The sequence below is a fragment of the Gracilinanus agilis genome, chromosome 3 (assembly GCF_016433145.1).
Source record: "Gracilinanus agilis isolate LMUSP501 chromosome 3, AgileGrace, whole genome shotgun sequence".
Lineage (NCBI taxonomy): Eukaryota > Metazoa > Chordata > Mammalia > Didelphimorphia > Didelphidae > Gracilinanus > Gracilinanus agilis.
The window spans coordinates 83,178,786-83,205,089 of record NC_058132.1 but is presented as its reverse complement, the minus strand read 5'-3'; the positions used below and the strand labels follow the sequence as shown (position 1 = coordinate 83,205,089).

Below are 26,304 nucleotides of genomic sequence, written 5' to 3'. Positions count from 1 at the left end.
ACTTGACCCCCATTGCCCACCCTTACAACTCTTCCACCTATGAGACAATACACGGAAGTACAAGGGTTGAAAAAAAAAAGGACACATTTGATCTAGACCAGTGGTTCCCAGACTTTTTTGGCCTACCGCCCCCTTTCCAGAAAAAATATTACTGTCACATACTATCACTGCCCCCCTGTCAGTTATTCACCGCCCCCAAATGCACCTGTGACCATCACAACCCTCTCTGGATCACTGCAGCACCCACCAGGGGGTGGTGGTGCCCACTTTGGGAATCACTGGTCTAGACTATGTGGTAGCCAGAAGGAAAGCATAGAGGTGAGAGAGACACCCAAACCAAGACACCCAAAGGGAAGAGGCATTGACAAAAAAGAGAGGAATGTGATTAGAGATTAGGTATGGCAGGAACTAAGAAGGTCAGGGGCTTGCAGCCTCTGTCGCCACATGAAGGAAACTAGAAGAGTTGAGTCACGAGGGTGGGAGGGCAGCAGCCATGGCCAGCATTAGATTGCATCACCCTCTCTCATGCTAGTATTGCCAGTGCAATAAATAAAGCAAGAAAAAACAAAACTTCTGAGTTGAGGTTATCAGCCGAACTCTTTCAGAAAAAAAAAAATCATTTTCACCATAAGGAAAAAGAAAAAGAAAGATCCAGGGAAAATTTCTGCAGCAGAATAGTATGGCTCCAGGACTCTCCATAAGTCTCTATAGTCTTTTATGTGGTACATGTTTCTAAGGAAGTCGTGTGTGTCAGACTGTGCTATAAACTGCTTGGTTTCTTGGGTACAGAGAATATGGAAAGATGTGGCAATGATGACTGTATCCCAAAGACAATGAGAGCAACATATAGGACACCTTCTAAACCCTTCTCCTAGTCTCTTTTTTTTAAACCTTTGTCTTCCATCTTAGAATCAATACTATATATTGGTTCTAAGGCAGAAGAATGGCAAGAGCTAAGCAATGGGAATTAAATGACTTGCCCAGGGTCACACAAGTATCTGAGGCCAGATTTGCACCCAGGACCTCCCATCTCTAGGTCTGGCTCTCTGTGCACTGAGACACCCAGCTGGCCCCACTCCCCATTCTTGAGTGGGACTAGAACAACCAGAAATCACCGTACCCAAATACCCTCAAACCAGATTTAGACATCTTGCAAGACTTGGATAATGGATGGTAAACTTCTCAAGGGCAGAAGCTGTGATTTGCATCCTCACTCTTGCAGTCTCCTGTGCCAAGCACTGTTCCTGTGCTTAATAAGTATTTGTTGAATTCAGCAGAGTTTGTTGAATTGAGAGGATTCTAGCATAAAGGAATTTGTGGGCCAAAGGCACAGGCCCTCTGGGTCAGGCCCTGGATGTGATTTTCTCAAAGCTGAAGGCATGAGCTGGGCTCACCCCACCCCGGAGCAAGCCTTCCTAAAAAAGTGTGACTTTTTACTAAGGCTCCCAAGCCCAAGCCAAAGGAATACAAAGTGATGCTATATGGGCCACATATAAAAAGAGATGGAGTGATACCTCCCCTAACCCAGCCAATGGGACTGTGGCTAATCCATGCCGCCATGTGTCTTCATTCAAAGATTCACTGAGAGTTGGCTATGATATCGTTAAAATAATAACAGCTAGCATTTATATAATGCTTTACAAATATGATCTCATTGTTCTTCACAGTGACCCTGGGAGATAGGTGCTATTATTCCTATATTACAGATAAGGAAACTAAGGCAGACAAGGGTTAAGTGACTCGTCCAGGGTCACACAGCTAGGGTGGAGTTGAACCTAAGTCTTCCTGACTCCAAGTCCAGAATTCTATCCACCATGCCACCTCACTGCCTAATGAGATCCCAATAAGACCCCCCTCCAACCCCACTGCAGCCCACTTACTCTCCTCAGGGAGGTCATAGTCCTCTGCTTCCCGCTCCATCTGCTGGCACCAGTGCTCCATCTTCTCCACCTCTGCCTGAAGCATCTTGATGAACCACTCTCCATCCCTGGGGCAGGGGGAGGCACGGCCAGAGTCGGGGAGGCTACGGGAGCCACGCTCCATCCACGAGTCTCGGCGGCCATGAGTTGGAGCCGGAGTCGGGGCAGGGGCTGGGCCAGAGCCAGGAGGCCCATCTGGGGCAGGTGGCTCATATGGCAACGGGTAGCCCTCACGGTAAGCCCACTGGCCCTGTGTGTGGACGGTGCGGAAGACAGAGTAGGCAGGGCCTCGAGGCCCCGGCTGGGGTTCAGAAGCATGCCGCTGGAAGGAGCGGCCGAACTGCAGGGCCTTGTCCTCTGTGGCCACTGTGGCCAAGCCAGCCAGGCCTTCCAGCTCCAGGTCTGCCTGTACTCCGGCAGTCACGCTGTTGGAACGCTTGAACCGGGCTCGCCTGGCCAGGGAGATGCAGGTCAGTCAGCCCTCAGCTCTCTGTCAGCTAAAATTTCCTCTCCCAAATGCTCTGCAGAGCTGCCCCTCTCCCTCCTGGCCACCTGGTCTGGGTCTCCCAAGGCTTGCCCCTTTCTTCCTTCCCAGGACTGCTTCTCGGTCTGATCATTCTCATCTTATCCCTCACTCAGGTCCCGCCCTACTACATCCCCTCATGTTTACCTGGGCAGACCCCCTTCCCACATCCCTCCTGTGCACTCCCTGAAGCCCTTCCCTCTCCCTTCTCAGCTCTGCGCCCGAGCATCTTTCAGGCCCTGCCACCCCCCCTCTTCAGCCTTGCCCTTTGATTTCCCATCTCCTGAACCCAATTTCATACACCCTCATGAGGTTCTTCTCTCTTTTCCCAGGATTTATTTTCTCCAGTCAAAAGGAACAAGGAAAGGATTGGAAGGAAATGTGGACTTTCCATGGGAAGAAAGCCAGATGGAGTTTGCCTGAGAAAGATCTAGCAAGTTCTGTTGTTTTAAAAATAAGGGTTCTGAAGCCCAGAGAATTTCAGCAACTTGTCCCAAGTCATCCAAACTGTAAATCACAGTGGGAATTCAAACCCAGATCTTCTGACTCTAAATCTAGTGCTCTTCCCACTACTACTCATGAATCTTAGCTACCCAACTCGAACTCTCTTCATAGAGTACCAGACTAAGAGCTGGAGACTGGTTCTTGTCTAGGCTCTCCTACCAACTCACCATAAGCATGAGCAAGCACAGAAACTGTCTGGGCCCCTTTACTTATCTGTAAAATGGGGTGGGGTGGCACATATTCTTTAAAGCCTCTTCCAGCGGTGATATTCTGTGGCTCATGTAGCCCGTGCAGCACCTAGCATTGGGCTAGGTACAGCCTCAATGTTTTATCATATGGAATCCAATTACTGGAAGGACTGAAAAAGAACCTGGGAGGGACTTTTCCTAACAAAAAACTCTCCTGGGGAACTCAAAGAACTTAAATTTTTTTTTAAACCCTTGTACTTCCGTGTATTGTCTCATAGGTGGAAGATTGGTAAGGGTGGGCCATGGGGGTCAAGTGACTTGCCCAGGGTCACACAGCTGGGAAGTGTCTGAGGCTGGATTTGAACCTAGGACCTCCTGTCTCTAGGCCTGACTCTCACTCCACTGAGCTACCCAGCTGCCCAGAACTTAAATTTGAATGACAGCCCTTCCACGTGCTAACAAGGTTGTGACCTTGGGCAAGTTATAACTTCTCTGGGCCTCAGTTTCTTCATCTGTAAAATGAAGGATTTGGGCTAGATCAGTGGTTCCCAAACTTTTTTTGGCCTACCTCCCCCTTTCCAGAAAAAATATTACTTAGCGCCCCCTGGAAATTATAAAACTATTTATTGAACTCAGAATAGAATGTAATACAAAAAAAGTGTGGCCATCACCACCCCCCTGGATCGCTGCAGCACCCACCAGGGGGTGGTATCACCCACTTTGGGAATCACTGGGCTAGATTATCTCTAAGGGTCTTTCCAGTTATAAATTCTATTATCTTGAGAACCAGGCAGAAAGTCAAAGACTCAAGCAAGTGGGGAATGAGGGACAAGGCAGGGACAGAAGACTCCTTTGAGTCTCCCCCACTCCCGAGCCCCATCTGGACTGCCTTGTAGAGGAGAATAGTTTGGGAGGCAGACTCTAGGGCTCCCTTCTGCTCCCCACCCAGTTGTTCCCTCCCTTCTTCCCTCCCTTCCTCCCTTGCAGCTGCCTGGGAGCCTGTCACCATGGCGACCAGCCCTGGATGGAGGCCACAGAACCTAAGGAGAGATGTGCTGCTGGCATTCAGTCTCCAATCCCTGCCTCGTGGCATCCCAACTCTCTCCCACACCCCAAAACCAGAAGAGATGATGGGAACCAACCTCTAGATGCTGAAATGGAAATGGAATTGGGGGCCGGGAGAGGACCGGGGTTGAGAGTCCAGAGGGAAGGGTCAAGCCTAGGACCACAGGAGGACACACCAAGGCAGCCTGTGATCTCGTGGCACTACTATCCTCACCGTCACCTCCGCATCATCTCTGACCCCTCCTTCTCCCTCACTCTATGTGCCCAAGCTGTTGCCAAGAGTCTTTCTTCTAAATAAACTCTCCTGTTCATCTCCTCCACCCCCACAACTGCCATTCTAGGATGGGGCTTCATCACTTCATGCCTGGACTAGGGTAAGAGCCAGGTCCTAATTGGTCTCCCTGATTCATTCCATTCCTCTCCTCTCCATTCCGTCCTTCATGCAATTTCCAAAATAAGCTTGCTAAGGTACATGCCTGACTACGTCCCTCCTCCACTCAAAGTAGCTCCTTACTACTTACAGGATAGAATTCACATTTCTTAGCATGACATTCAAGGTCCCAAATAAATTGTCCCCCATTTTTGCAGCTCTCTCCTCTTCAAACCCCTCAACTCCAGCCTAAATAGTCCCCCACACAGTTCTCTTAATGTGCCATTGTCCTTCCATAGCAATGTGATATAGTAGACAGAACCCTGGACTAAGGGTCAGGAGACCTAGTTTGAAATCCTGGATGCTTGCTAGATGTGTGATCCTGGATAAGCCACTTCATTATCCCACCTTCAAGAATTTCAATTTCCTCATCTGGGGATCCCATTTGAATTCATACTGTTTCACCCACTTCCCTACATATATGTGCATCCTTCAAAGCCCAGTTCAGAGGTCACCTCTTCCTCGAAACCTTCCTGGACTCTCTAGCCCACAGTCATCTCTCCCCTTTCAGGAACCAAATGGCACTTAGGATCAGAACAACAGTTTATCACTTGGTTGTACTTCCCAGGTTTGGTCCCAATTCCTGCCAGTAAGTTGTGACTCTGGACAATGACCATATCTAAATTGTCTTTGTCTCTTGACTTGCATACACAAGAGACATTCATAGAAAGCTATTGATTCATTTTTTAAAACTGTAAATAATAGAGTTTGTGGTGTCATATATAATCATATGGTTTTGCTGATGGTTACTAAATTTAGAATAAATAAAAATTAAATCTGTTGATCTATTAAATGACCTGCCCACTGATGCCCTTGGCATCTTACTCCACACTGCCATATAGGGTCTAATTTCCCTTAAAAACAGGAAAGGATGAAAAGTGAGACTCTTCATGGGTCAGAGAGAGACCTTTCTTTCTCCAGGCTCAGGAGCCAAAGACCTTTGCCCCAACCTTCTCTCTCTCACACTGTCCCTCTGCAGAAGCTGAGAAGATCTCCCAGGAATAGAAAACAAAAAAGAGGAAGTGTAAGGAGACTCTCACAATCACTCACCTCTTATCCTCCTCCACCTGTACCCCAATGGAGTGGAATTCTCTCCTGCTCCTTGTCTCTGTGTCAGAGTCTGAGATGGTCTCTACCTGAGAGGGGAAAGGAACCGAGAATAATGATTCTGCCCTGTTCAGTAGGCCCTTTCTTTGGGGTGTAAGCAGCTAGGGTTTCCTAGGGAACAGTCAATTAGCTGGGGTTGGTCCCCCAGAATCTCTCTGGCTAAACAAAATATCAGTAAAGGAGAAGATGTGACAAAATCTCATAATAGCTTTGTGGATGAGATGGAGAGACATGAACTAATGGAATTTACAGTGTGGCAGATTTGAAATGGATTAAATGATATTAAATGGTAATGTCTCCCTGGACACAGGTTTCTAATGGGGTGCCCTAAGTTTCTGTTCTTGGGTCCACTGTTTATTTTTATAAATTACTAGCACAGATGATATACTTTTTTTTAAACCCTTAAATTCTGTGTATTGGCTCATAGGTGGAAGAGTGGTAAGGGTGGGCAATAGGGGTCAAGTGACTTGCCCAGGGTCACACAGCCGGGAAGTGTCGGATTTGAACCTAGGACCTCCCGTCTCTAGGTCTGACTCTCAATCCACTGAGCTACCCAGCTGCCCCCCAGATGATATACTTTAAAAAAAAAACTAATACTAAATTCTAAGTATTGGTTCCAAGGCAGAAGAGGGGTAAGGACTTGGCAATTATGGTTAAGTGATTTGCCCAGGATCACACAGCTAGGAAGTGTCTGAGGCCAAATTTGAATCTAGGACCTCCCATCTCTAGGACTGGCTCTCAAACCATTGAGCCACCCAACTGCCCTATATGAAACATGTATTAAATTTGAAAACAAGAGACATAAAACTGGGAGGGATAGCTAACAGGACTGAAACCCAAATGGTCCAGGGCAAATCTAAAAAAAAAGAAAAAAGAAATTTAGCAGAGAAAAAAATGTAAGATTTCACACAGGTTCAAATAATCAATTTCACAGACAAAATATGGGAAAGGTGTGGTCAGGGAGCAATTCTTCTGGGAAAAATTAAGATTTGGGGGCATGTTGTAAGACATAGTGGCCAAAAAAGCTAAGAGAACATTAAAAGAGACTCAGTATAGAGATCAAGAATGGTGACAATCTCTCTACACTCTCTTTTAGTCAGACGATACCTAGAATACTGTGTTGAGTTCTGAGCACTATTATTTTGTGTGGTTGGAGAGTTATAGCCAAGAATGTACTAGAACCAAGCTCTAAAAACAGATTAGGAGACACAATTGTTGAATTTCCAGTGTGAGCATTTCTGTCTCAGAAATCAACAACTGCTACAAATCAAGGCTTGATTTATCATTTTGTGGATTAGTTAGATTTAAGAAAGTATTAATAATACAAAATAAACTTAAACATGTCGGTACATGTAATTTTTTTCCAGAAAACCTGGTCGTTAAACATTTACCAGCACACTCCTATACTGCTCTATAAATATTTTGCAAGCCCAACAGAAGGACAGGAGAAGGCCCAGGGAATGAAGTCAACACCAGATAAGAGGCCTGATGACTACAGGCTAAGAAGAATATTTGTCATTTATATAATGCTTTATGGTTTGCAAAGTACTCGACATCCATTATCTCATTTGAACCTTGCAAATACCCTTGTTGATTATAACCAGCAGACTGGCGATCAACCACAAATAACTAACTATTTTCAATGATCTGAATGGGTATCACAAGGAAGAAGGATTAGACTTGCTCTGCTGGCTATAGGAGCCAAACTAGAAACAATAGCTGAAAGTTGCTGAGAGGCAGCTTTTGGCTTGAGATATAGAAAAACTTCCTAACAATTAGAGCTATCCCAATGTGAAATTTATTGTTGGTGTTGTTCCATTGTTTCAGTTGTGTCTGACTCTCTTCGTAACCCTATTTGGGGTTTTCTTGGCAAAGATACTGGAGTGGTTTTCCATTTTACAGATGGGTAAACTGAGGCAGAGTGTGAAGTGAGTTGCCCAGGATTAGACAGATAGTGTCTGAGACTAGATCTGAACTAAAGCCTGGTACTCTATCCACTGGGCTGCCAATGTGAAATGAGACACTTCAAAAGATACTTTCTGTTCCCCATAATGGCTCATATTCAAACAGAAGCTGGAAAAGCACTCCTTAGCATAGATACCTGCTCAGATACGGGTTAGACCAAATACCCTCCCAGAGAACCTTTCTGACTTTGAAATTCAGTTATGGGGACCAAAAGTCCTGGCTCTAGAATCCAGTGGAAGAGGAAGAGGTCAAGGTTTGGGCTCTGGAACCCATCTCAAGCTGAATGGTACAAGGAAAGTACTTTCCTTTTGAGATAGGATGAATTTGCTCTCAAGGTAAAATGATGGAGTCATGGATCAGCTGGGCTGAGACCACAGCCAGTCCCATTTCTAGAGCATCATAAGATTAGGGTAATAACTCCATTTTACATACAAGGAAACTGAGGTTTGCAAAGATGAAGTGACTTGTTCAAGGTCACACTTGTAGAACATTATAAAGCCAGAATTTGAATATAGGTTATCTGGCAACAAATTTAATATGCTTCCTCAGATAAGATATAACTCAGTAAGAGAGATATTTAATCCGGAAGTTATGTTGACCATTAATGGTCCAATATCCCAAGATGGACTCTGAATTTAAGTCAGTGTAATTCAGAAAGGCTTTATTACAGTCCTACTATGTACAAGGCCTGAGCTAGGATATGAAAACTGGAAAAAAAAAACAGCCCCAGCCCTTAAAGAATTCTCACATTCTGCTGGGAGTTAGAATATGTAAATAGATAAGAAAATACAAGAATTATGACACTATTTTTGAAGGCTATGAAAAATTGCTTCAGTTTGAGAATTATGTAACTAAGAGACAATCTTTAAAGTTGCTACATTTAAGGACTTATTAACTAGACACAAAGTGTTGATGGCAGAATTCTTAGAACAAAATTTAAAAAATGCAAGACAAATTATTGAGGGGGAAATCACTCACTACGGAGATCAGGAAAGGCCTCCATGGGTGTAATACCTAAACTATACCTTGAAAGAAGCAAAGGATTCTGAGAAGCAAAGAAGAGGGAGTGAATTCCAGATATGAGGACTAGCCTATATTCATAGACCTAGTGGTAGGAGATTGAATGTCAACTTCGAAGAAGAGAAAGTTGGTTCATTTGGCTAAAACATAGAGTGCCTGAAGAAAAATGTCAAGTCATGGAAGAGTAGCCAAGCCAAACTGAAAAGGGCTTTAAACACCAGAGAACTCTTTGTATTGTATCCTGAAAGATACAGAACCCAAAATAAAATAAATTCAGTTGGTCCTCCCATCTTATATTCATCCCCTCATACCTGTACCCCAATGGAAGGCCTCCACTTGCGCTGCCTGGCCAAGCTACGAAGCTCTTCCCTCCCAGGGATGGTCTTGATGATGAGGGTAGGGGGTTTGGGACTAGCCCGAGCTGGGACTGGTGCCAGCTCAAGGGTCCGGGTCCCTGTGGCAGGGCCATCCAAGCCATCAGCCGAGCTGCAGCGCCGAGTGGGCTCAGGAGCCCAGGCGGGACCCTCAGGGGGTGGGTAGCTCTCATGGGCAGAATCAGTACTGCTCTGGGCTGTGATGGAAATGCGTGGTGGAGTCTGTCGTCCTGGAGGGATGGGCGGTGGAGCTTTTCTGAAATTAAAGGCTGTGGCAAGAAAATTGAGGGAAACGTGAGATTATGGATACGCCATTACTTGGCCAAGGCACATATTCAACCACATATAAAAACACTCATGGCGGATGATGAAACACAAGTCAAATGGCCACCGACATGCAGACACAACTAGGTAGCCTAGTAATAAATGTAGTTCCCATTCCATTGTGATGTTTTTTTCTACCCATTTTCTCATTCAGTCTTCACAGCTTCCTGACAGGGGAGAGGGGGAAGGAGAAGTGGACAGGACAGGTCTATTATCTTCATTTGACAAATGGGAAAATCCTTCTCAAAGAAGGGAAGAACATTGCCCAAGGTCACATCACTAGTCAGTAACAGATACGGGACTGGCACTCAGTTCTGACTCTAGCAGGTACAGGTGGCAGGGGAGGGGGTTGAATTCCAAGAGAATTCTATAGCCTCCATGGGCAGAAAACAAGACCTGGCCAGCCCTGTGCATGAGTAATAACTACCCTTGTTAAATAACTCATGTCCAAGACACAGATACACATTCACACATGGCACAGTCCCCCCAGAGTCCTCCTGGGAAGCAGGAGGAAGACTGATGATATTTTCCATTTTGCACTGTTGAAACCAAGGCCCAGAGAGAAATGACTTGTCCGTGACCACCCAGTCCATGAGAGACAAGAGTTAAGTCGAGATTCCAAGGATCCCAGTTTCCAGCCCAGGGTTTCTCAATCATCCCCAAGGCCAGCCAGAGTAGGGGAGGCAATCCTAGATGGTACTTACAGGTGCTGGTCTTCAGGACACTGCTTGGCCCTGCTCCCATGGGGGCAGTGAGGAGGGGCAGGCAGTCATCATCCTGTGAGCAACCGGCCTGGATGGCCCGGAGGTAGCTGTGGCTCCTCATACGGAAGCAGCCGGGTAGGTCCAGGGCATCCACTGCCTGGGACTCTGGCTCCCCAAAAACTGTCCCACACACGGCCTCAAATTGCTGGCTTAGCTCCTCACTGAGCTGTGGAGGGATAGGAGAGGCGTAGGGTTCAGGGAGGAGCATCCGAGTTGCCCTTACCCCAGTAGTCCTAAGGACTGCAATTGGAAGTCCTAAACATATTCTCGTTGACAGTCTGCATAAGTTGTCTATCCATCTGTACCCCCTTTCCTCCAGTCAGGTTAAATGAAGTCATTGGAGTTTTTTTTTCCACTAAGAGGACAAAGAGTTTCTACTCATCTCTGTACCCAAGGCTGGCCCACATGCAGCCAAGTCTCCAACCCCTCAGCCTTCCCTTGGAGAGTGTCTTTACCTCAACCAGGCAATCAGTATCATCATGCTTCCCCTTCCACATACCTCCCAGGACCCCAAAGTCCCCTCTAAACTCCTGCTCTAAACTCAGCTTGCTGATCAGCAGAACAAAAATTCACACTGGATTTTGAATAACTGATGCCTTTCTTTAACAGGTTCGAACAACCTCACAGCTCTCTTAAATTCCCTAATGCATTTATGTGGGTCCTCAAAAAATTTTGGACTATGCTTCTTTATTGATTCCATATCTCCAGCATTGAACTGTTTGTGGGTCCTGAGATGGACTATTCCCACATCAGGCTGTAAATAGGTAACATCCCTAAGAGGCAGTAGTTTAGCTCCAGCATTATCTGTAATTGTATTCTCTGAGGGGACCTTAAAGATAAACTTTGCTCTTAAAACTCAAAGAAATGAATCTCTAATCATGAAAAAAACAAAACTAATTTGACAGGGAGAGATAATAGAGGCAGGTCTTAGCACTCCCTTCAGAATAATCATTCTGGCTGTTTTGGGGGAGGACAAGAAGGTCCCTAGAATAGGGCTTCATTGTCCCTTATCCAGACTATCTTAACAGCTTCCTAATGGGTCCCATCATCTCTACTGATCTCCCAGTCCAACCCATCCTTCATACTGATATTAAAAATCTTCCTTATTCAATGATCTGATTGTCCCTACAATGAAAAATCTTTGGTTCCCTTTTGCCTACTGAAGTATAAACTACTCACTGATATCCAAAGCTCTCCAAAACCTGGCCCCATCCTTCAAGGCTTATTTCCTTCCCGATTCTGTGTGCCCCAGCCAATTCGGACTACTTTCTATCCCTCCCCGAAAATATACAATGGGATCTCTCATCTCCATGCCCATGTTCCTGCTGTTCCCTAAACCTGGAGTACCTTCTCTTCTACTCCTTATCTATTGAATTCCAGCTAATCCTTGAAAATCCATCTCAAATGCTATTTCCTCCACAAAACCATCTTGATTTCTTCTCAGTAAGAACCTTCCCATCCATTCCCCATGGATCTTTTTTTTTAAACCTTCACCTTCTAGTTTATCTATCTATTTATTTATTTGTTTGTTTGTCTGCTTATTTATTTTATATAGCTATTTATTTATTTATCTATCTTCTATTTTAGAATCAATACTGTGTATTGGTTCCAAGACAAAAGAGCAGTAAGGTCTAAGCAATGGAGGTTAAGTGAAATGCCCAGGGTCACACAGCTAGGAATTGTCTGAGGCCAGATTTTAATCCAAGACCGCTCATTTCTAGACCTGGCTCTCAGTCCACTGAGCAATCTAAATTGCCTGCCAATAGATCTTACATAGTATTTTGTTTGTCCCTCCCTAATTAAATTGCAATGTTATATGATGTCTGTCTGTCTTATTTTCCTACCAGACTTTAAGTTGCCTGAGAGCAGGATCTATATCCTATTTAAATCACTATATTGTGTCACCCCCAACCCCTTTAGATCTATGATTTGAAAACAATAGATGCTTCATAAATGCTAGCTCTTTTCCACATATAATCCAGTAATATTTTGAGAGGGAGAAAGAGGAAGGAGCAGAAGAATCACAGTGAGTCAATGCCAGGAACAAGGGGGCAGCAGGTGGACCTGGACGAATGTGGCTGAATCCTGGCCTGGGGAGCTCAGCCTCAGATGGTGATGGGCCCAAAGCTTCTTGGGAACAAAAAGAGGCATTTGTCATTTGGCCTGGGCACAGGTCCCAGATAGGAGATAACAGGTGTTGTTCGTACACTGGGGCCAGTCTGGCGGTCAGATGGGAGCACGTTCTAACATTCAGTAACAAACATTCAGCTTTGGAGAGCTGGGCACCTTTCGATCATATTCTCAGGACCCTTAGCAAGGGATGTCTGTACCCCTCAAGAATTCCATAGGCCTCCTTAGACAGTGCAGTTTGACCATCCTTTAATGGCCAGGGAACAATCTAAAATTCTGTTTTTGTTTGCAAGGGATAAATCCAAAAAGGGAGCAGGGTGAAATGGCAGAGACTCCAGGAGAAGCTCAAAGGCCTGGTTTCTCCAGCTCCAACCTGACTCTTACTGCCCACCAAGATGGAAGCTGCTTCTTCCTCCCTCCCTCCCTCTTCTATGGCAGGAGAGTCCCAATAACTCACCTGTCCTGTGGTGAGGGAGCGACCATAGCCAGGGGCCCCAGTCCGGGGGTGAATCCGGGGTGGCACACAGCAGCTGGGATGGGTATAGACACAGGAGTCAGAATGGGATTGGATGGAGGGTCCCAAAAGAGACCCTACAAAGGGAAAATTGATCTAGAGAGCCTATAGAGGGAACCCCAGGGTAAAACCCACAGTAAAGAACCAGAGAGAGATCCTATATACAGACCACTGAACTGAGAGAGTCCCCAGAGGGGCCCGGGTTGCCTCCTTGCTAACCCCCAGTCCCTTGTTGGCCACCTCCTTACTTGATTCGAGCCTGATCCACACTGGAGGAACGGCGATAGGCATAGCGGCGGGCAGCTCCCTTTGGAGACATCTTAGGGCTGCCATCTGAGTCACCGCTGTCCTCATCACCCATGGCCTTGATGTAGCTACCACTTCGCATCCTTCGACATGGGATTTCCCCATCCTTACCCCCTGTTGGATAACCCCCCCATTCATCATGGGGTACCTGCAAAGATCAAGGGAGTAGTATCAGCTCCTTTAGGGTAAAAGGGCATCCCCCTCCCCACCTAGGAAAAAAAGTCCAGGGGAGTGTACCATCTCTCTATACCTGAGCCCCACTTCCACCCTTCTGAGTTCCCCCCTCACTCTCTTCACCACCCCAATTTTCCTGATCATTCTCATGGACTGCTCTTATCCCAACAACCCCTTTTTAATGCTCCCTTGCCCTTTCCCAATATTCCTCAATGGTCTGTTTGTCTTCTCCTTACCCTGCCTTCTCTCTTCTCGGTTCCTTCCTAACCCTGTCTAACCACCCCCTCAGTGTCTTCTCACTCTGACCAGAACCTCCTCAGTGCTTCCTTACTCTGCCCAGTTGGAGGGTCAGGGATCAAGTTCCTAACCTTCGACTCATTCTTCATCCCTCCTTCATGATCTCCATTATACTCATATGACAAATTCTGTTGATTCTTCCTTTATTCTCCCTAAGGTGGAAGTCTCACCATGTCACTCCTCTGCCCCAACACCTCTGGATCCCTATTGCTTGAGATAATGTCATGTTGTCATTCAGTCATTTCTGACAATTCATGACCCCATTTGGGGTTTTGTTGGCAAGAAACTGGGTGGTCTGCCATTTCTTTCTCCAGCTTATTTTACAGATGAGGAGACTGAGGCATCCAAGATTGAGTGATTTACCCAGTGTCACACACCTATTAAATGTCTGAGGTCAGATTTGAATTCAAGATGAGTCTTCCTAACTCCAAGTCCATCTCTCTATCCACTGTGTCACCTAGCTACCCCTCAACGATAAAATTCTGGCATTCTAAGCCCTCCACAATAAGGCTCCAACCTTATTTCACCCCCTGTGCTCTGTGTTCCAGCCAAATTGGATGACTCACTAACCCCTAGATATATCTGGTGTTTTTCTGCCTTTAACATTGCTCATTATGAGCCTCCCTCTATCCATTCACCTGCTGAAATTTCCAACCTAGCCCTGTATGATTATCCATAGCCTACCATCCTTCAAATATCAACTCAAGGCTTTCCTAATTACATTAGCCTTCTGCAATGTCTCCCTCCACAGACTCCCACTGTCTGGATTGTCTGTGTCACACAGTTGGAGACTTCCCTTCTACCGAGCTCTGTCTTTCTGATTCTTGTCACCCCACGTGGCTTTGATTCCCATAAAGGCAGGGTCTGGATTTTATACTTCTTTGTCTCTCATAGCATAGCCCAGGATAGGCCTGAGGACATTCTGGGCCTCAGTAAAGAGTTCTTAAAAGGATGGAAGGACTCATAGTTGGATGGATGAATGGATGCATGGATGGGTGAATGGGAGGATGGAGGAGGGAAAGAACGTGCCACTCACAGTAAAGTCTGCATAGCTGATGATTGCTATGCAGTTTTGGTTCAGAGAAGTCCCAATGGTCCCAAAGTGAAAATCCAGTCAGCCATAAACAATCACTCATAGGACCCAGCTGTAGCTATGGTTATAGTTAGTCATCACCCTCTTCCAAGAACAGAAATCCTGATACTATAAGCTAGCACTGAGAACTTTTATGGTGCTGGTGAGTGGATTGGCTGTTCCCTTAGCCGTCCTGGGAGAATTGATGCAATGTGGTAACCTTACATGTGGAGAGATTGAGGAGATTCATATAGGACCCACACCATGAAATATTCTGGCTCTGTAGTATTTTATAATTGGCCCTGTTTCCCCCTTTTTTACAAGTACATATTTCTTTTGGGGTCAGTGACTCAGGTCTTTCCAGCCAAAGGAGGGCAGAACTTGGTTCCCCTGACCCTAAGAGAATGGAAAATACAGATGAAAGCCTCACTGATTTATGTGGGATAGTAGGAGGCAATTAGGCTTGGTCTGGGTCAATTAAAGGCAGCATGATGTAGTTGACAAGTATTGAACTTGCAATTAGAAAGACAAGTTCAAATCCCCATATGATCATGATCATTGCTCATCTGCAAAATGGGGATAATGGTGCCTGTATTACCTAATTCATAGGTTTGTTTAAGTTTCAAATACTGTACATTATTGTATGTAATCTGATTTGGAAACTTTAAGCCCTTTTAGAATGTCAGTAATTGTATTATTGTGTTTGCAAAAATCACATCTCTGATAAGAACCTGGCCCAGACTGATTTTGTTGGACCTGTATGCCTGAATGCTTGGTTCTAAAGCCTCAGCGGTTTCTAATTGTGAATGAGAGCAATGGAGAAAGAGGAAGCAGTTTCACAGAATGAATCAATGAGGATCTGAGATGAATTAAACTGAAAGATATTCCTAGGGATTCTCTCTTTCTCTCTAGGTTTTGTAAAGGGACTGACTGATCCAAAGGAAGGGTGCACAAGCAATGGGGAGAAAGGGGAAAATGGGACCCTTAATTATCCCAGGAGGCTAAGGCCACAAATCACTGGCAGAAAGAAGGGATAACTTTGTTGAGTTGGAGTTCTCCCAGAAGTATCCAAACCAAAAGAAGGGAGCTTCTAGGTCTAGCTGAGCCCCTACCTACAACTGAAATGGCTCCCTTCATCTTCTAAAAGAGAGTTTGCCCAAGAAAGTAACTAAGGAAGTTGAGCACTTAAACAGTGGAACTCAGCCCAGAGAGGGTGTCTCCTGCTTCTCTACTGCTCCCCACCAACTCACACCCATCTGGACTATGGCTTAATATACAGAAATGATGGGCTCTTGGCCACAGATGGAGTACAGCTAATGAGGACTGGGAGGGATATATTTGCCTAAAGATTTGCTGATCTAGTCAAGAAAGCTTTAAACTGAAAATTGAGGAGGAGGAGGAAAAAGAAGCTGCCCACATTCAACTGCTAATCTAGACCCTAAAGAGAAAGTAGGTATAATTCAATAAGAACAGCAGTAGAGGTGTCCATTAATTCCCAGGAAACAGAGGGCACAAATGATACTTATGATCTCAGCTAGCCATACACCAATATCTGGTAAATTAGGGGTCTTCATGCAAGAAGGAAAATAGGACTAACAGTTATCACTGAGATCTGATAAAATGCAACTCATTGAATGTGGCAATGGAAGAGTAAACTTCAAAAAGGGGGGGGGATGGAAGAATTTGTGGTAAAATAGCATGATATTTCAGATCAATTGACCCTATGTGGACATTTACAAACTAAAATCAAGAGACTATGAAGAGCATTCAGGTAAGGCTCAAAGGAAGGAAAACAGAAGCAATATTGTGGACATGTATGTTATCATTCACCCAGCCAGAGGAAATGGATGATTGCAAATCTATGACAGACATGGAGAAGTAGGATATAATGGTGATGGGAAACTTCAAATGGAAATCTACTATTAACAGCAAAGCAGCCATTGCTCCTTTTAGTCACTCTGTGTCTAGAAGGTGAAGATCACAGTTCACCCAGAGCATGGACACCATGAACCGAACTGGTGAGAGGGAAAGCTCTTCCTTCCCCTGCTCTTCCTCCTTTTTTAAAAGTCTTTACTTTCCATCTTAGAATCAATACTGAGCAATTGGGAATAAGTGACTTACCTAGGGTCACATGGCAAGGAAAATTCTGAAACCATATTTGAACCCAGATCCTCCCAACTCCAGCTCTAGCATTCTATCCACTGTGTTACCTAGCTGCCCCTTTGCTCTCCCTCTTTTACCCCATCTCCAAGAAATGAGCTTGGAGGGTATATGTTTCTGTTCTGTCATTCATCCTTCCCAATTTCAGGCATCAGAGATGATCCTCACCAGTCCTGTAAGTTGTAGCCATAGTGACCTTGGAGCCAGAACTCTAGGAGGGATGGGATAGCCAGCCAGCCCATAATGGAAGCCCTAAGAAGTCAGAGTGCATGGGACTCAAGTGGCAGAAGGGTTTAGGACTTGAAAATGAGTATAAACTCAAAAGGAAATGAGCTAAACTATGAACCTAATCTTCTTCTCCTGAGATGGTACAAAGAGGGGGTGGGAGGTGAGAGATTATGCCTCCCACATGTTGGGGAAGGAGGCAGTGAAGTTTATGTTTATGATTATATCTTCCAAAGTAAATATATCCATGTAAAAGAAAAAAATCAGAGCAGCTGATAAATCATTTTATTAATGTGATGATAATTTGATCCTTCAGAAGACAGAGGAGATGATAAAGGAACCATGACCAAAAAAGACACAAGGGTTACTGAAGAGAAAAACAAAAGCAATTTTGGGATAAAGTGCCCACTCCATCTTAGAGATCATGAAAAATAAAGAGGACAAAGTCCAATGGCCACATTAGACTTTAGGAGAAAAGATTTTTTTATGAGTTCAATCTCATCAAATGGGTAATGGCTGAAAAATTGTGGTGTATGATGGTGATGGAATATTATTGTGCTGTAAGGAATGATGAACAGGATGATTTCAGAAAGAACTGGAAAAACCTACATGAACTGATACAGACTGAAGTAGGCAGAACCAAGAAAACACTGAACACAGTAACAGCAATATTGTGGAATGATGAACTACAATAGACTAAGCTATTATCAGCAATACAATGATCCAGGACAATTCTAAGGGACTTATTACAAAGAATGCTATCCACCTCCAGAGAAAGAACTGTTGGAGTCAGAATGCAGAGGAAAGCATGTGATTTTTCAATTGTTTATGTTTGGGAATTTTGGTTTTATAAGATTACTCACTTACAAAGATAAACAATATGGAATTTTTTTAAGAGTTCAGCCTCATCCTGAGCCTCAGTCTCTAAAAAGGAAGATTAGTCAGTCATGAAGAAAGGGAGAATCTCATCAACAAAATTCTGATAATTAAAACACAAGTCATACCAGATTAAGCTCATTTCCTTTTTTGATAGTTAGGTATATCAAGGGAATTATATTTAATATAGTATAAAGTAGAGATAGCTGGATGTCTCTAAGACGCTTGACTATCTTTGTAGGTGAAATATGGTCTAGATCACTTGACTATCTTTGTAGGCGAAATATGGTCTAGATCACTGTAGAGTTGGATTCAGAACTCATTGAATGACTAGATCTAAAGAATATCAATTAATGAATCTATTTTAATTACTAATAAGAGTGCCACAAGGCTTTCTACTTGGACTTATTCAATATAGAAGAATATTACACTTGTTATGTTTAGCTCTAGAAGGCACAACTAAGACCAGTGCTAAGAGGAAGCCTACAGCTCAATATAAGGAGGAATCTGCTTATATTCCACTGTACATCAATGGAATAAACTGCCTTGGGAAGTAGTGAGTTCCTTCATCACCGGATATCTTCAAGCACAAGCCGAATGACCATTTTCCAAAGAGTTATAGATCTTTACATGAGAAAGAAATCGAATTAGATGACCCCTGAGATCTCTTCTAGCTCTGGGATTCTATTATCTTTAGACCAATAATCAGTTCAGAATTAACATTATGTATAACAACGTCATAGACATATATCTGTCATATAGCCTTGTCTGATAATAGTAATAGCATTTACATAGCACTTTAAGATGTACAAACACTTTACATACATCATTTCATTTGCTGTTCATAGCAACCCTTTGAGATAAGTGCTATTATTAGTTCCATTTTACAAATGAGGGAATTGAGGCTCAAATAGAAGGTAAGTGATTTTCCTAGGATCACACAGCTAGTAAATGTCTAAGGCAGGATTTAAATGCAAGTCTTCCTGACTCCAAGTCTAGCACCACCCAATTGCTAATTTTATGTGCCTAAAGCATATTTCGTTTTGTTAAATGAGTTGAATTTCTTTCTAAATCCAGTAAGTAAAGACCTATTTTCTCTTTCTCATCTAGCTGTGTGATCATAAAGAAATGTTCTGTTGGAGAAAACAAATTTTGGGTCCATAAACTCATAACATAACTCTCCATTTCTCATGTTTTAATCAAAGGTTATGTTTTCATATAGAAATAAACTAATCTCATAAAAATCATGTAGACTGATGGGATCCATAAGATCACACCTCTAAGAATCTCATGGCAATATGAAAAACACAATGTAGGTCAATAGTGGTTGTCATCTCAGTTGTCTTTTTTAAAAATGGTATATCCTCAATGACTTTTCCCATCCTTTTGGAATATTCCCTTCTTTGAGAAATCTAAAGAATGGCTCTCTGCCTTTAAAATTATTCCTTCAAGCATGAGTTTCTCCTTTCTAAGTATTTGTTCAAATCCACTCTTCTTGTCTTCATAGAATCATACATTCTCAGAGTTTGAAGGGACCTTTGGGCTATCTTGTCCAACTCGTGCCTTAACAGGAATATTAGCTACAACATCCCAAACAAATGGCCATCTAGCTTCTGCTCAATGCTTTCCCGATGATAGGAAACTTACTACCCTCCAAAATCCCTCTGATTGTTAGAAACTTCATCTCTTTATGGACCCAAAATTTGCCTTCCCCCTACTTGTCCTTATTATACCCTCTAAGGCTAAGCAAAATAAGTCTATTCCCTCTTTCATGTAAGGACTCGACCTTTCAATTTAGTTATCTAAGACAATTCAAATGACTCAAGATGGAAGAATATCTACTTCCAGAAGAGAACTGATGAATTCTGAGGGCAAATCAAAGTGTGTTTTTCTCCACTTTTCTCGTTTTTTTAAATGAGGCTAATATGGAAATTCATTTTACATGGTTTCAAATGTGTAATTGATATTGCTTGCCTTCCCAGTGAGTGGAAGAGGAGTAAAGGGAGAAAGATAATTTGGAAGTCAAAATTTAAAAATAAAGAATGTTTTAAATAAATAAATGAATATGTGAATATATATATATAATAACATTGATCTTTCTTTTATTCTAGTGGCATTCCAGTCCCTTACATCCCTTACTGGAGACAGAAGAGTCTAAAAGTGGTAATTCCACTATGAAAATAGATGTCCACAAAAAAAAACAAACAAACAAACAAACAGATTCATCATACTTTGTGTCTCTCTGTTGTCCTCCTTCCGGTTTCATCTAAAAATGTACTCTAGATAATCTAACTCGGCTCCCTCAATTGCTCTTCACTGTCTTATAAGGAATATTATTCATAACTTTCCATCTTCCTCCTCTGTGAAGATTTGAAAATGAGTTTAAATTCTAAATTGGTGTTTTTCTTGGCTGCCATGTCACTCTTCCTGGAAAGGAAAATAGGTACTTGTTGGCAGAGACAGTTTCTGGATTCTTCTAACCCCTTCATCAGTATTTCTTTAGTGATTAAACTTCTCTTTAAAATAGTGATAGAGTCAATGTCTTTTCTTTTATCCATTTCCCATTTTTTGGAATCAATAACTTGTTTAAACAAGTCTATTAGAGGTCAAGCTCCTATGACCCCTTTCAATGTCCTTCTGTCCTTATCTTCTAATTTGGTGTGTTTACTTTAACCTCAGCTCTAACCACTGAAAAAGGATGCCTGAAGTTAGTCATTTTTTATCTAACAAGATTTAACCATTTCCACTTTTTCGTGTTGTCTAGTGCACAATATATCGATTAATTTCCAATTCTCTTCTTTTAAAAAAAAGTATAATGTGACTGCTATTCTTGATCGAAGTGCAGGCTGATTGCTCTCTTGGAAGATAAAGGAGCTGGGAATCATTTTCCATTCTCCATATTATTAAAGAGAAAATCAAGAGAGAATGTTATATTCCTTTAGAAAAGTAAACAGAGGAATCCAAGGCAAAAAGTGAAAAAGAGAAGGTGTTTGAAGAAATCATTTTCTTTTTTAGGAGGCTGGAGTATGGAAGAATGACACAGAGGAAAAAGAGGAAGGGATAAGGATTGCCAGATGCTTGAGGTTAATTAATAAATAGATACTTCCTATGTAGGAGGATCTGACCTTATGATAAAGTAATAACTATTTATACTCCAAAGGATAATGATGTGTATCTATAGGTACTATCAAGAAAGAATATACCCAGTAACAATTAGGTGAAGGGACAAATAGTGGTGATTGATTAGTGATTCTCAGATAAAAAAAAATGTTTAACTGACATTAACAATAGGAAAGTCTGCTGTCCTGGAACATGAACTCAGGACACAACAAAGAAATTCCCAACATCAGTAAAGGCAGATGACTGCTATGCACTTCTGGTGACTGATGTGCACACAAATGACACTGCCAGAAGGAACCTAAAAAGAATTTCTGAGGATTATGAAGTCCTGGGCAAAAATAAGAAAAAAACACTGAAGACCTTGGAGGCACAGGTGTTGCATTCTCATCGCTGCTGCTGATCAAAGGCAAGAACTTCAGAAGAAAAAGACAGATTTGGAACATGAACAGTTGGTTAAGAAGATAGTGTCTGGGAAAGGGATTTAGATTTCTGGACTACAGCTTAAAATACAGGCTTTTGGCCAGGGATTTGGATTTCTGAATTCCAACTTAAAATGCAGGCTTTTGGCACCTAACAATGACTGGTAAAAATGTTTTTGCTTGGAGTCTTGCAAATCTGATCAAAAGGGAAAGAGTGATGGGGGAGAGGGAGGAGTGATAGTGATGCCAAAAAAAAAAGAGAAGAAAAGAGCATCAATGAATCATTTTTAAAATACACTGAAGAGTACAGAAGGAAGTTCAGAAAGGGACACAGACAATCAGGGCAGTGTTGCTGCTACCATGTTAAATTAAATGTATACTTTTTAAAAATGAATTCTAGATGACAAAGATTCATGGTTTCATATATAATCCTCTTTTTTGTTCTTCTTTAAATATAGAAATATTCATATCTGTTGATGCTTGTTAAGTTTATAAATATATTTATTTTTATATATTTATATATGATATAATAAATAAATTTTTAAAAATAAATTTTAAAATATAAATTTTGACTAAAAGGCTTTAAATTGTCCTCCTGAAAAAGGAAAAAATTTCCTGTAAATATCTACCAAGCTAGATGCTATGGAGATTAGCTACAATGTAGGAAGAAAACTAACAATAGGGATCTTCCAACATTCACAAGAGACAAAATTCAAAAAAAGAACAAGTTATGAAACAGTCTCAGATGGACAGATGGACAAAATATGAGTAACAAAAAAGACGCACTTGAAATTCTAATGTAAAAAAAACTCTGACTTCATAATTGCTACCCACTTCCTATAAAGAGGTGATGGACTCAGAAGACAAACTGATTCATAATTTTTGGACATAGTTAATGAGGGAATCTGTTTTCCTTGACTATCCATGTGTAGCTGGGGCATGGGAGAATGGGAAGTAGAGACTTAGTAGGATAAAATCTATGACCATTCTATGGGTCCAGAATAGGACACCTCATTAAAAAAAATAGAAGAGGTAATCTTTGGAGAGAGCAGAGTAGCATTATATATTAAAAAGAAATATTCGTGTGAAAAAGTGAGGGCTCAGAGGGAACTGGCATAATAGAAATCAGGCAAAGAAAAATAAAAGTGATATTTTCACTGGAGTATACTGCAGTCTACCTGTATAGAAAAAGAAAATATATGACAGAGAGCCATCAGAGACCCCAAACCTCAAGCTATCAGAGGACTTACCATTAGACATCCCTCCTCTCAGAGTGCCAAAGACACTAGAGGGTCTTAGAAACTAGAAGCTGAGTATCTTTCCCATCTCCTGGATATCTTCTAAATAGGCCTCATCCCCCAACTGTTTAGGGGTGAAGCCGCTCTCCTCATCACCTACTTTCTCCCCTCCAGCTTGTGTGTTTCTGAGTGATGCTGTCAGAGAAAGTCATACAATCATACTAAGAAGATCCACTAGAGATATCTTAGATTATCTCAATTGGACCCTCACTGCTACAAATGTGCCCTGGTCTCTCTTGTTTTTGAAAAAAAAAAAAAACTCTTCATTTTACCCTTAAGCCATATTCTAGATCTCTTCTCCCATTCAGAATCAAACTCCTAAAAAAAATTGCACCCCATCTCCTCTTCATTTCCTTACCTTTCAACTTCATGGAGTCTGACTTCCAACCCTAGCATCAACCAAAACTGTTCCCTCCCAGGTTACCAATCTTAAACTGCTAAATCTGAAGACATTTTTTCAATCTTTATCCTACTTGATCTGTCATCCCCTTCCTCTAACTGCATACTCTCTGCTCCCTTGACTTCTGTGACATTACTCTCTCCTAATTCTCCTCCTCTACATCTGACTGGTCCTTTACAGTATCATTATGTGTATCCTTCCCTCTAATTATGAGTGTCCCCCTCTGCTCTGTGCTCTCTCTACACTCTCTCAGTGATCTCTGCTAACATGGGACCAAGGATCACTTCCATGAATCCTAATCCCATAGAATTCGACACTGATCATTCTCCTTGAGTTCCAGTCCTACAGTTCCTGCCTGCTGAAAATTTCTACCTACCTATCCCATTAGCATCTTGGATTCAACATTTCTAAAACAAAACTCATTACTTTCCTTATGTTTCACTCCTCCAAACTTGCTTATTTCTGTCAAAGACACCACCATTCTTCCCTATCTTCCTATCACATAGATTCAAATCCTTAGTCATCCTGGACTTTTCCCTCGACTTCATCCTCCATATCTAGCCAGTTGCCAAGTCTTATCTCTCCTGCCCCCAGTGTATCTCTCAGATCCATCCTCTTCTCCTCCTCAGATGACCTACTACTTAATCCATGTCCTCCTTGGTTATTGTAATAGCTTCCTGATTGGTCTTTCCCTCCCCTCAAAGAGGTCAAATTCACGTTCAGAGAACAAAGGTTTAGCCATTTCACTCCCTTGCTGAAAAGCCTACAGTGTTTTCCTAATACCTCTAAACTAAAATCCAAAGGTCTCCCTCCATAATCTGACTCTCATCTACTTTTCCAGATGTATTTCATATTACTCTTTTTTTCCTCATACTCCATGTTTCATACAAACCAGCCTACTAGGTGGAATCATAAGTGGCATGTTTGTGCCCAAGATAAGTACCATAAAACTATGCCCAGGAGAAGGAGCATGGAGCACACCTTCAATTGAGTTTGGATAGGTCAAGGGGTAGTATAGGACAAGGCCAGGCACTGCAGAGGGGAGAGAAAATATAAGACAAAGAAAAGCTCACTCTGGTCTATCCATCTATTTCCTAGTTTAATTAGTACTATTAACTAAGTTCTAAGTTCTGTTATTTCTATGTTGCTAAAGGAATGTACATGCTCTCTGTGCCCTTTAAATGTGGCGCCTTTGAGCAAAATCCTAGTCACTCCACCCTAATTGTGCTTCTATTACTAGCTATTTCCTGAACTCAACATTCCATTTCCCTTCTCTGTAGTCTCAAGCATCCCATCCTGGATCCTCAGGTGTTCTCCCCTCACCTCCACATTTTAGAATAACCCCTGGATTCCTTTAAAACTCAGTTGAAGTACCACCTCCCATAAAAGACCTTTCCCAGTCTCCCTATAACATTGTACTCTCTTCTCAAATTGTCTTATGTTTACTTATCTGTGTACATGGTGCATCTCTCCAGGAGAATATAAGTTCCTTGAAGGCAGGGACTATATTTTTGTTTTTATCTTTGTCTCCCCAATACCCAGAAACATGCTTTGCATGAACAAGGTATTTAGTATATGTTCATTGGCTTGAATTATGAGTTCAGAGAATGCATCTCAACCCTGGCCCAAGAGCTAGTAGTGAAGAAGGACTTCAATTATTCAGACAGCTGCAAGAGCTCTCTATCTTTGCCCAAATCAGAAGAGCTAATAATAATTCTTTGGCTTGCCTTGATGATAATTTCATCTTACAGAAAGAGGAAGTACTGCAATGATAACTGCTATTCTGGACCTAATTCTGACCAACAAAGAGGAATTGGATACTGAAGGAGAAATGATGGATGGAGATTTGGGGGGAAGTGAGGATTCTAACTTAGAATTCCTGATAGAGAGGGGGAGAGTTGGGCACAGTAGATGTAGGGAGAGCAGCGTTTTCAAAGGGTTCGGATATAGAATAGGTAGGATTCCTAGGAAGGGACAGGAAGCTCTCAAGAATTAAATTCTGAAGACACAATAAGAAACAATTCTGATGTAGAAGGAAAATAAGGAGTTGCCCAAAGTGACCAATGTGGATTCACAGACTTCAATTTTTAAGAAACATACAATGAATGAAATGAAATACTGATTCACCAAACAATATGGAGCATAGAGGGATTCAGAGAAGCATGGAAAGATTTATATGAGCTAATGTAGAATGAAGCAAGCAGGACTAGGAAAACGATGTAAACAATAATGTAAAGGGTAAAAACAAAAAAGAAAAAAAGAAACTGAATAGCAAGTAATTATATGATTAAGCTTGGCTCCAAAAAAGAGATAAGAAAATAAACCCTCCTTCCCTTACTTGAATAGGTAGAAAACTCTAAGTCTGGAATAACTTTGTTGAACTGATTTTTCCTATTGTTTTTATTATTTGTTACAAGGAATAGACCACTGGATATAGGAAAGGGAAAGGATATATTTGGAAAAGAAGGCAATATAAAAATGAAAACATCAATAACAATTTATAATGTAAGATAGAAGAATAAACACATTGTGCAGTCTAAAGAAAGTCAAGTACAAAAGATGGAAGCAAGGGCAGAAAACAATAAATAACCAAAGCATGGCAACATCTTGTAAAAATAGCATCAGAAATTATTTTTATAAAATTAAAAAAACAAGAAATAAATTATTGGTCAGATCTATGGGGGAAGAATGTTCCCATAGATCTACAGGAGAAGAATTCATGGCCAAAATTCATAAATCTAGAGAATTTGTGGCCAAAAATGAGATAGAGAGGATCATAAAAGATTAAATAAGCAAGTTTGATTATATAAAATTAAGTTTTTAAACAGAAAAAACTAATGCAGCTAAAATTAGGGTTTGTTTAGTATTTTCAGTTATGTCTTCGTGACCCCATTTAGGTTTTCTTGGCAAAGATACTGGAGTGGTTTGACATTTCTTTCTCCACTCATTTTACAAAGGAAACTGAGGCAAACAGGATTTAGTGATTTGCCCATAGTTGCACAGCTAACAAGTCTCTGAGACTGGATTTGAGCTGAGGTCTTCCTGAATCCAGATCTGCCCCACTATTCATTGTACCACCTAACAGTTCCAATAGGAGAAAAGCAAGTAAATGTGTGTGTGTGTGTGTGTG

At 42.1% G+C, this 26,304-nt stretch overlaps 1 protein-coding gene across 1 annotated transcript in view; it reads right to left on the bottom strand.

Moving 5' to 3' along the window:
• The window catches only part of DLGAP3 (DLG associated protein 3), a 46,475-nt gene that overhangs the window by 10,530 nt on the left and 9,641 nt on the right, over window positions 1-26,304 (bottom strand). Inside the window, exons 2-7 of the mRNA XM_044671513.1 lie at window positions 13,076-13,281; window positions 12,771-12,843; window positions 10,145-10,349; window positions 9,033-9,364; window positions 5,680-5,765; window positions 1,881-2,371 (exon numbers count right to left, since the gene is read on the bottom strand). Of these exons, the coding sequence (XP_044527448.1) occupies window positions 1,881-2,371; window positions 5,680-5,765; window positions 9,033-9,364; window positions 10,145-10,349; window positions 12,771-12,843; window positions 13,076-13,281 (1,393 nt within the window). The remainder of the gene's footprint in view (window positions 1-1,880; window positions 2,372-5,679; window positions 5,766-9,032; window positions 9,365-10,144; window positions 10,350-12,770; window positions 12,844-13,075; window positions 13,282-26,304) is intronic.